This window comes from Galeopterus variegatus, unplaced genomic scaffold (genome assembly GCF_000696425.1).
Source record: "Galeopterus variegatus unplaced genomic scaffold, G_variegatus-3.0.2 Scaffold733, whole genome shotgun sequence".
In the NCBI taxonomy this organism is placed as follows: Eukaryota; Metazoa; Chordata; class Mammalia; order Dermoptera; family Cynocephalidae; genus Galeopterus; species Galeopterus variegatus.
In genome coordinates, this window is record NW_007726844.1 from 101,949 (window position 1) to 111,196 (window position 9,248).

Sequence of the window (9,248 nt, forward strand, 5' to 3'; positions counted from 1 at the left end):
GGGAAGATGAGAAAAGAGACATTGTGATGTGCAGGAAGTTAACTGGTGAAGCTCCTGCCCTGGCATCCATGGGCCCATGCTTTGGAAATGTTACCAACTCCCCTAGGTGGTGTCTCTGATCTGCTGCCCCTGCCAGCAACCCCTTACCACTCTGGATGAATCCAGACCCCACAAAGAGGCACCCTGACTCTGATGGTGGACCTGCAGCCCAATCCTCTGACCCATGTGTTCCCTAAGACCCAGAAATACTGGTAAAAATAGACAAGTCCTGGAGGGGGAGAGCCTAACAAATCTCACCTGGAGTCAACGGGTGTCCGGATGGGGAACAGGGGAAAGGGTACTTGGGGTACTCCAGGGGGTGGAGAGGGGTGGGGCACATCCCTCTGGGCCAGGCTTGGAGCTGTTCCCTGGGAAAGGCTGAGAACCTTCTGACACTGGAAAGAAGGTGGAAGCAAGGGCCACACCTCCTGCACAGGCTGCTTGCTGAGCAGGAAACAAGGGTGAGGACATTGCAGCTCATGTCTGCAGCTGGGGCAGGGGGCAGAGGAGTGGGCAAGCTCAGCAACCTCCCACATTCTCTTTAAGTCCAAGGCCTGGATTATTCAGACTAGGCAACCCCCTTCCAACCCCTTCCCTGTCCCTAAACTCCTTCGCTCAGACCTGGCAATCTGGAAAAATGCACACCTGCCTCCAAAAGGACTCAAGATCCTTTTAGAAAGACCAGTCTTTCTAAAGAGCCCACCACTCCCTGCCCCCACACAGCCCCACTCAGCCCCTCCCTGCCCAGAGAGGCAGCCTGAGAAATTGCATTATAGAGAGGTAGCCTGAGAAATTGCATTATTTGGGCAATAGTGGCCAGAACCCTGCTCTGGGAGTTGGGCGTTCAGGGTTCTAGTCCCAGAGCTGCCTTCCTACCGGTTATTGATGTGGCTCAAGTCACCTCTCTCTGGCCCTCGATTGTCCAATCTGAAAAATGAAAACTGTTGGGCATAACTTTGCGCGCATGAGCCCTGACGTGCACGGGTGGTCCCCGCGCCGGGCCGCACTCGGCTGCTGCTGCGGAAACGGGGAGGCCTGAGGGTGCGACCAGGCTGCCCTCCAGTCTTAGCTCTGTCTAACAGCTGCGGGCCCTTGAGTAAGTCAGCCTCTCAGAGCCTCAGCTGGCCCATCTGAGGAATGGGAATGATGACGTCCACCGTGCCGTGTTGATTGTGAGGATCTGCACGCTGCTGGGCGTGGAGTTTGTGGTGCATACTGGTGATTAGTACAGTTTATCCCCTCTCTCCCCACCGCATCCCCGTTTGAAGATGCTGACGAGGAATGATGGCCGACTCCTCTCACGGGCCTCTGTTCTAGCGCTTGCCACACTGTACCGAGATGTGTTCACACCTCTTTCTCCCCATTAGACTGTGAGGGCAGGGACCCCTTCAGGGACAGGGACTAACTTTGCTATATAGCTTAGAAACACTGTGCACAGAACAGGGGTTCTGGAAGTGTTGAATGAAAATGGAATATGCTTACACAAGTGTCTGCTGGCCCAGAGGGACCTGGGGAAGTGGGGGCAGGTGGGTGGCACCCCAGAAGCTCAAGTACCCGGGTCTCAGCTCCAGCTGGGGTGGATCCCAGGCTGAAGCAGTGGAGGGGCCATGTTTGGTACTCCTCCCCTCTCTGCTAGACGCCAGTAGAGTTGTTCTAGGGCCAGCTGCCTTCTGAGCAATTCCAGGGAGATGGACCCTCAGGGGTGGGAGGCAACCTCTCTGCCTCCAGGGACTTGCCCCAGCTCACACTGCTGCCCGCAGGTACCGCTATTACCAGAATGTGTGCACGCAAAGCTACTCCTTCGTGTGGTGGGACTGGGCCCGCTGGGAGCGAGAGATCGACTGGATGGCACTGAATGGCATCAACCTGGCGCTGGCCTGGAGTGGCCAGGAGGCCATCTGGCAGCGGGTGGGTGCCCACCTAGCCCCTCCACACTCTCCTGCCCACCGCAGAGGTCACCCCAGGTTTCTGTCCCAGCCCCCAGTATCAGTGCAGTGTCTGGCACGCAGAGAATAAGGGCTCCAGAAGTGTTTGTGGTGAGCACTATGGCTCCAGCCCTCTAGAAATGAAGCCTTCCATTCCTGAGACAAGTGTGTCTGTGCACTTACATGTTCTAGAACCCAGCACTCTACATAAACAGTTTAGAGAGCTGGGCTCCTTCCCCACCCCCCACGCCCCTTCTGTCCAGCAGGCGGTCCTTTGGGTCTGTCTCATTAGCAGCTCTTGATCTGCCTCCCTGGCAGCCTCCCTGTGCTCTGGCTGCTCCTGGGGCTGCTTACACTCCTCCCAGAGCTGTCCTGGCTCTTCCGTCTGCCAGCCTTCTCCATGAAGGCTTCTAAGACCCCCTCCCTGGTTGGGAGAAAGCCCCTTTGTGTTCCACCTCCTCTCCCATGGGACGAGGGTGACACATTAGTGAACTCACCCACTCATAGGTGTGTTTCCTTTGGACTGTGGGCTCCTTGCAGGCAGGGGTTGAATTTTGTCTTAGTAGCCCTAGGGACCAGCACAGAGAAGCCATAAATGAATGTATGTTGAATGAATGAATCGATAAGTGGAGAATAGTGTATTTATATGTGTGGGGATCGTCCTCCTCCTCAGGTATACCTGGCCTTGGGCCTGACCCAGTCAGAGATTGATGAGTACTTCACTGGTCCTGCCTTCCTGGCCTGGGGGCGCATGGGCAACCTGCATACCTGGGGTGGCCCCTTGCCCCACTTCTGGCATCTCAAGCAGCTTTACCTGCAGGTAAAACAATGGGGAAAGGTAGGGGTGGAATTGACACTTGATGGTCAGGGGCCCAGGGATGGTGGAATTTGGCCAGCCTCAGGGCTCTTGACTGTGGGGACTGTGTGTGCCCCGGGTGAGTGAGGGCCTCATCCATGGGGACAACAGTGGCAGCTCCCCCCTCATTCCTCCCAGCATCGGATCCTGGACCGGATGCGCTCGTTCGGCATGATCCCAGTGTTACCTGCGTTTGCAGGGCATGTCCCCAAGGCTATCACCAGGTGAGGTTTCCCCCTCACCCCCCACTTAGCTCAGAGAGGGAATTTTTTTTCCAGGCAATATATGACTTAAAGAAAAACTTAAGCTCTAGACTTAGGCCTGCGTTTGCTTCCTGGCTCTGCTACCAACTAGCTGTGTGACCTTGGACAGATTACATGAGTGCTCTGTGCCTCAGTTTCCTCACTTGTAAAATGGGATCCTTACCTACTTTGCTGTAGAGGTTTGTAAATATAGATCTCTCTATATATGACTTGGCACAGTGTCAGCAAAGGGTAGCTCTTGCTAGTGGTTGAGGGGAGTGCTCTGGTGTCCTCTGGCACCTCTGGTGTCCCACCGATGTCACAGTGCTTAGCTCATGCTGCCACCCTCACTGGCTACCCCCTCACCTCCCTCTCCTGTGGCAGGAACCTCATCCATTCACTCAGTGAACATTTGTCCAGCTGTCTGGGGCTGCTAGACCCAGCCCTGGGCTGGGCCCTAGGGAAGCAACAAAAGTGCCCCAAGGCCCTGTCCCCAGTGGGAGATATAATGGCAGAGGGATACAACACAGTGACCAGGGCAGGAACATACGTGGGCCCACTTCTCTGCTGCAGAAGAGGGGCAGAGAGGACTCAGCGTAGGGGCAGTGCTGAGTCCAGTCTTGAAAAAGGAGTGTTGCTGTTTCAGCCAGAGGAGGGGGAGCGATAGCAAGAGCTTTCCAGAGCAAGTGGTGAGGGAGGGAAGAGGAAAGGACCAGGCAGAGAGCACAGGCTGTGCATAGGCACGGGGCATGAGACACCAGCATGCGTTCCATGACCTATAGATAGTGAGGCTGGTGAGGGGTCATGGGCCACGATGATTACGTCAGCCTCAGTAAATGTCTGAGCCTCTGTTCCCCACTAGGGTGTTCCCTCAGGTCAGTGTCACCCAGATGGGCAGTTGGGGACACTTCAACTGCTCCTATTCCTGCTCCTTCCTTCTGGATCCGGGAGACCCCATATTCCCCCTCATCGGGAGCCTCTTCCTACGGGAACTGACCAAGGAGTTTGGCACGGACCACATCTATGGGGCCGACACTTTCAATGAGATGCAACCACCCTCTTCAGACCCCTCCTACCTTGCCGCAGCCACCGCTGCTGTCTATGAGGCCATGATTGCAGGTATGATGCCCAGGGACAGTGGAGAAGGGAAGCCTCCCAGACCCTTAGGGAGATGAAGGTGGCAGAAGTCAGTGTGGGTGGGAGGAGGGACTGGCAATAACACCTAACTGCAACACACAGCACTTCACAGTTTACCAAGCACTTGTACACACGTTGTCTCAGTCCCACTGTGTCTGGAGCCGGACAACCTGGGCACAAACCCTGGCACTACTATTTCCTGCTGTGTGTGACAAGTTACCTCCCTCCCATGGTCTCAGCTGCTTCGTCTGTAAAATGGGGCTACCTTATAGGCAGAATGATACCTGGCCCAGAGTCAAGGGTCATTAAATGCTAGCTACCGAAAAAAGTTTTTTTGGTCTCTACCTCGTTGTTGAGGTAGGTAATGTAGGCCACAGGTTAGGACATGTGCCCAAAGCCAGTAGGTGCCCGTCCTGCTGCACAAATGTGAACTCAGGGCTCCTTCCTGCCACTTACAGGGTAGGAGTGGAGGGGGCCCAAGTCAGGAATGGCTTGGTGGGGAGGCCTCTGTGTTAGCCAGGAGAGGAGATTAGCTGAGATGTCTCTGAGCAGCGCTTCTCCAGGCGTGTTCGGAACCAGTGGCCTCAGCATCACTCAGAGCCTGTCAGATAAGCAAATGCTCAGGCCTCACCCCAGACCTCCTGAACCAGCATCTCCGGAAGCTGGGGCCCAGGAATCCGAGTTTTAACAAGACTTCTGGCTAATTCTGATGCCCCAGGAAGCATGAGGAGCACTATCCTGGCGCTTCCAGTCAGAAGGAGGTGGGGATGGGGAAGGCTCAGTGTGACCCATGTCTGCTGGTGGGGGAGTTACTGGGGAAGGCGTACCCTGTGATGGAGTCATTTAACTTCTCTGCACCTCTGTTTCCTCATCTGTAGAATGGGGTGAACATTCCCCTGGCCCCCCCTCCTCTCATCACCCTTCTTCTCTGTCCTCCCCACACCCCAACTGCAGTGGACCCCGATGCTGTGTGGCTGCTCCAAGGCTGGCTCTTTCAGCACCAGCCCCAGTTCTGGGAGCCTGCCCAGGTCGGGGCTGTACTGGGGGCCGTGCCCCGTGGCCGTCTCCTGGTTCTGGACCTGTTTGCCGAGAGCCAGCCTGTGTACACCCGCACAGCCTCCTTCCAGGGCCAGCCCTTCATCTGGTGCATGCTGCATAACTTCGGGGGCAATCATGGCCTATTCGGAGCCCTGGAGGCTGTGAACCGAGGTCCCAAGGCTGCCCGCCTCTTCCCCAACTCCACCATGGTAGGCACAGGTATGGCCCCTGAGGGCATCGGCCAGAATGAAATAGTCTATGCCCTCATGGCTGAGCTGGGCTGGCGGAAGGACTCAGTACCAGATTTGGCAGCCTGGGTGACCAGCTTTGCTGACCGACGGTACGGGGTCTCCCATGGGGATGCAGAGGCAGCGTGGAGGCTACTGCTCAGGAGTGTCTACAACTGCTCAGGTGAGGCCTGCAGTGGGCACAATCACAGTCCGCTGGTCAAGCGGCCATCCCTGCAGATGAACACCACTGTCTGGTACAACCGATCGGATGTGTTTGAGGCCTGGCGGCTGCTGCTAACAGCTGCTCCCACCCTGGCCACCAGCCCGGCCTTCCGCTATGACCTGCTGGACATCACTCGCCAGGCAGTCCAGGAGCTAGTCAGCTTGTACTACGAGGAGGCGAGGACTGCCTACTTGAACAAGGAGCTGGTGTCCCTGCTGAGGGCTGGAGGCATCGTGGCTTATGAGCTTCTGCCTGCACTAGATGAGGTACTGGCTAGTGACAGCCGCTTCTTGCTGGGTAGCTGGCTGGAGCAGGCCCGGGCAGTGGCAGTCAGTGAGGCCGAGGCCCATTTCTATGAGCTGAACAGCCGCTACCAGCTGACTTTGTGGGGACCAGTGGGCAACATCCTAGACTATGCCAACAAGCAGCTGGCGGGCCTGGTGGCTGACTACTACACCCCCCGCTGGCGGCTCTTCATGGAGGCACTAGTCAACAGCTTGGCCCAGGGCGTACCTTTCCAACAGCACAAGTTTGAGGAGAATGTCTTCCAGCTGGAGCAGGCCTTTGTCCTCAGCACACGGAGGTATCCCAGCCAGCCACAAGGCGACACTGTAGACCTGGCCAAGAGGATGTTCCTCAAATATTGCCCCCGGTGGGCAGCTGGCTCTTTATGACAGATTAACCACTGTTGGACTCTTGTGCTCCCCAAACTCCAGGCCAGGGCAGGTTCCTGGGGTCTGGAGCTGGACAAGCATCACAGGATATCCCCAGGCCTGGGAGAAAGACCCAAGGCCTGCTGGTGGGGTCGGGTACAGAGGGCTAGGAGGGGGGTGAGCTGCCAGGGCAGGTTCCTGGGGTCTGGAGCTGGACAAGCATCACAGGATATCCCCAGGCCTGGGAAAAGACCCAAGGCCTGCTGGTGGGGTCGGGTACAGAGGGCTAGGAGAGGGGTGAGCTACCCTCCACCACCACCCCGACTTTGGGATTAAAGTACTGTTTCCTGTCAATTCAACTAAATGTGAGTCAGCCTGGGTCTGTCAGAATGAGGTCACTGTTACAGTGCCTGGAGGACTCAGCTACAGCATGGACCCGGGTCTGGGGCCAGTTCTCTCCACTCCTTGCCTTGGCTTCCCCATTTTCAATACTAACCCCTGACTTTTGAACTGAGAATGCCCTGCCACAGCATTTTCTTTCACACCCTAAGTGGCAAACTTTGGTAATTATTATTGCCCCTGTGAGACAGAGGCATGCCCTGGGGAAAGACCTGCCCTGGATGCCACTCAGTGCCCACATGGGAACCCGCACCTCCTGCTTGCAAAGCCTCCCCCCTCCCTCTGACCAGCAACTGGGACAGCTTGGTGTTCCAAGCAGTGGCCTCATCTCTGCTTTGACCCACAGCAGGGTGGGGAGGGCAGGCCAGGGACCCACGGGAGGACTCAGCCTTGAAATTGCACTGCAGACATAACAAGGGGAGGGGGCCCCCGGCAGGCGGGGGCGGGGCGAAGCAGGTGATATCCCTCCCAGAGACCCGAGCCTAGGGATCCACGGGCCTGTCCCCGCTCCTGCTCCTCTCCCATGGACCGTACCGTGGTGCTCATCACTGGCTGCTCCTCGGGGATCGGCCTGCACCTGGCCCTCCGTCTGGCCTCAGACCCGTCCCGGAGCTTCAAAGGTATACGAGGGGACTGGGATGGAGAGAAAGGAGGAGCCCCTAAAGATAAGCAGGGAATTCAGATCTCCATCCTCCTCCCAACTTCCAGTGTATGCCACGTTGAGGGACCTGAGGACGCAGGGCCCGCTATGGGAGGCGGCCCGGGCCCGGGGGTGTCCTCCCAACTCCCTGGAGACGTTACAGTTGGACGTGAGGGACTCAGATTCTGTGGCCGCTGCCCGGGCACGCGTGACCGAGGGCCGCGTGGACGTGCTGGGTGAGACTCCCCGAAACGTGCAGGAGACTTCCCTGCCCTGTGTCCAAACCAGATGTCGCCAGGGCCAGGGAACACTAGGGGCCTGGCCCGGGCTGAGTGCGGTGCATGAGGCAGACGGGGTCGGGCCTCTTTCCCCGTAGTGTGTAACGCGGGCCGGGGCCTGCTCGGGCCGCTAGAGTCGCACGCGATGGGCGCCGTGGACTCCGTGCTGGACGTGAACGTGGCCGGGACGGTGCGGACGCTGCAGGCCTTCCTGCCCGACATGAAGCAGCGCCGCTCGGGACGTGTGTTGGTGACCGGGAGCATGGGAGGCTTGATGGGTGAGTGGGGAGAGCAGGGCCAGAGGCGCGAAGGAGGCGGGGCCCGGTGGGGGGCGGGGCCTCGCGTGCGGCGGCGCACCTGTAGGCCGGTCGGCGACGGGCGGGGCCTGGAGGGGGCGGGGCCTCGCGTGCGGCGGCGCACCTGTAGGCCGGTCGGCGACGGGCCGATCCCCTCTCTCTCCCACGCGCCTCAGCAACCTCGTCTCCCCTCCAAGGGCTGCCCTTCAACGCCGTTTACTGCGCCAGCAAGTTCGCGCTCGAAGGTTTATGCGAGAGTCTGGCGGTTCTGCTGCCGCCCTTCGGGGTCCAGTGAGTCACCATCCCGCCCCGCGAACCCTCTGAACCCCGACCTTGGGAACCCGAGCACCCCGTCTTGTACGCCCCCTCCCCCGCCCCGCTCAACTTTGCTGTGTGCCAGGCACTGGGGTAGGCACTTGGCACGCGCTGTCACACTTCACGTACCGACCTAGCTGCTGAGGTGTCGCTGAGGGGAAGCTCAGGCCCACAGGGGTGAGGGGACTGGCGCCAGGTCACACAGCTGTAGGTGACCCAGCCAGGTTCGAATTCTGAAGCCAGAGGCTCTCTCCAGCCTCCAGTGGGCGTGGGAGCGAGCGCTGTGGGGCAGTCAGCCGCTTCCTCAGCGCTCCGCTCTCCCGGGCGCCCGCGCGCAGCTCCTTGCCCGCCCTCCCTTCGCGGCTCGGCGGGCGGCGGGGTCGGGGCCGGCTTGCGAACGCCCCGCCCACTCGCCGCTCTCGGGCCCGCAGCGTGAGCCTCATCGAGTGCGGCCCGGTGCGCACCGCCTTCCAGGAGAAGCTGGAGGGCGGCCCGGGCGGCGCACTGGACGGCGCGGACGCCCAGACCCGCCACCTCTTCTCCCTCTACCAGCGCCACTGCGAGCGGGTCTTCTGCGAGGCGGCGCAGGACCCGGAGGAGGTGACAGAGGTGGGCGCCGGGCAGGGCTCCGGGAGCGGGAGCGGCCTGCCGGTGGCCGCACACAGCCGGAGCCAGCTCTCCCCTTCCCGCCGCCGCAGGTCTTCCTTGCCGCGCTGCGCGCCCCGCGGCCCGCCCTGCGCTACTTCAGCACCGAGCGCTTCCTGCCCCTGGCGCGGCTGCGCCTCGCCGACCCCAGCGGCTGCAGCTACGTGGCCGCCATGCACCGCGCTGTGTTCGCCGACGAGCCCGCCGAGGCTGAGGCTGGGGGAATGGGGGGCCCTGAGCTCGGCGCTTCACCCGCCGCCCCGCAATAAAGGCTTCGTCCGTCGCTGTCTCCCGCGCCCTCCTTTGTCCGCCCCCCCCCCCGGCGGTGTGCG

At 59.9% G+C, this 9,248-nt stretch overlaps 2 protein-coding genes across 2 annotated transcripts in view; both read left to right on the top strand.

The window, feature by feature from the left end:
- NAGLU (N-acetylglucosaminidase, alpha) overlaps positions 1 to 6,524 on the top strand; it is a 6,845-nt gene extending 321 nt beyond the window's left edge. Inside the window, exons 2-6 of the mRNA XM_008571917.1 lie at positions 1,768 to 1,947; positions 2,638 to 2,784; positions 2,959 to 3,044; positions 3,925 to 4,181; positions 5,154 to 6,524. Coding sequence (XP_008570139.1) covers positions 1,768 to 1,947; positions 2,638 to 2,784; positions 2,959 to 3,044; positions 3,925 to 4,181; positions 5,154 to 6,364 — 1,881 coding nt within the window. The 3' untranslated portion in view covers positions 6,365 to 6,524. The remainder of the gene's footprint in view (positions 1 to 1,767; positions 1,948 to 2,637; positions 2,785 to 2,958; positions 3,045 to 3,924; positions 4,182 to 5,153) is intronic.
- Positions 6,525 to 7,265: 741 nt separating this feature from the next.
- HSD17B1 (hydroxysteroid (17-beta) dehydrogenase 1) lies at positions 7,266 to 9,203 on the top strand. Its single transcript, XM_008571874.1, has 6 exons — positions 7,266 to 7,362; positions 7,451 to 7,618; positions 7,759 to 7,938; positions 8,154 to 8,247; positions 8,703 to 8,880; positions 8,970 to 9,203. Exons 1-6 carry the CDS (start codon positions 7,266 to 7,268, stop codon positions 9,183 to 9,185), a joined length of 933 nt encoding a protein of 310 aa, XP_008570096.1. The 3' UTR covers positions 9,186 to 9,203.
- The last annotated feature ends 45 nt before the right edge of the window (positions 9,204 to 9,248 follow it).

Excerpts from the sequence above, each read along its gene's own strand:
- HSD17B1 (XM_008571874.1), top strand. The coding sequence starts at position 7,266 with ATGGACCGTACCGTGGTGCTCATCACTGGCTGCTCCTCGGGGATCGGC. Across the intron at positions 8,248-8,702 it reads CTGCCGCCCTTCGGGGTCCA|CGTGAGCCTCATCGAGTGCG; the intron begins GTGAGTCACCAT and ends TCGGGCCCGCAG. Across the intron at positions 8,881-8,969 it reads ACCCGGAGGAGGTGACAGAG|GTCTTCCTTGCCGCGCTGCG; the intron begins GTGGGCGCCGGG and ends CCGCCGCCGCAG.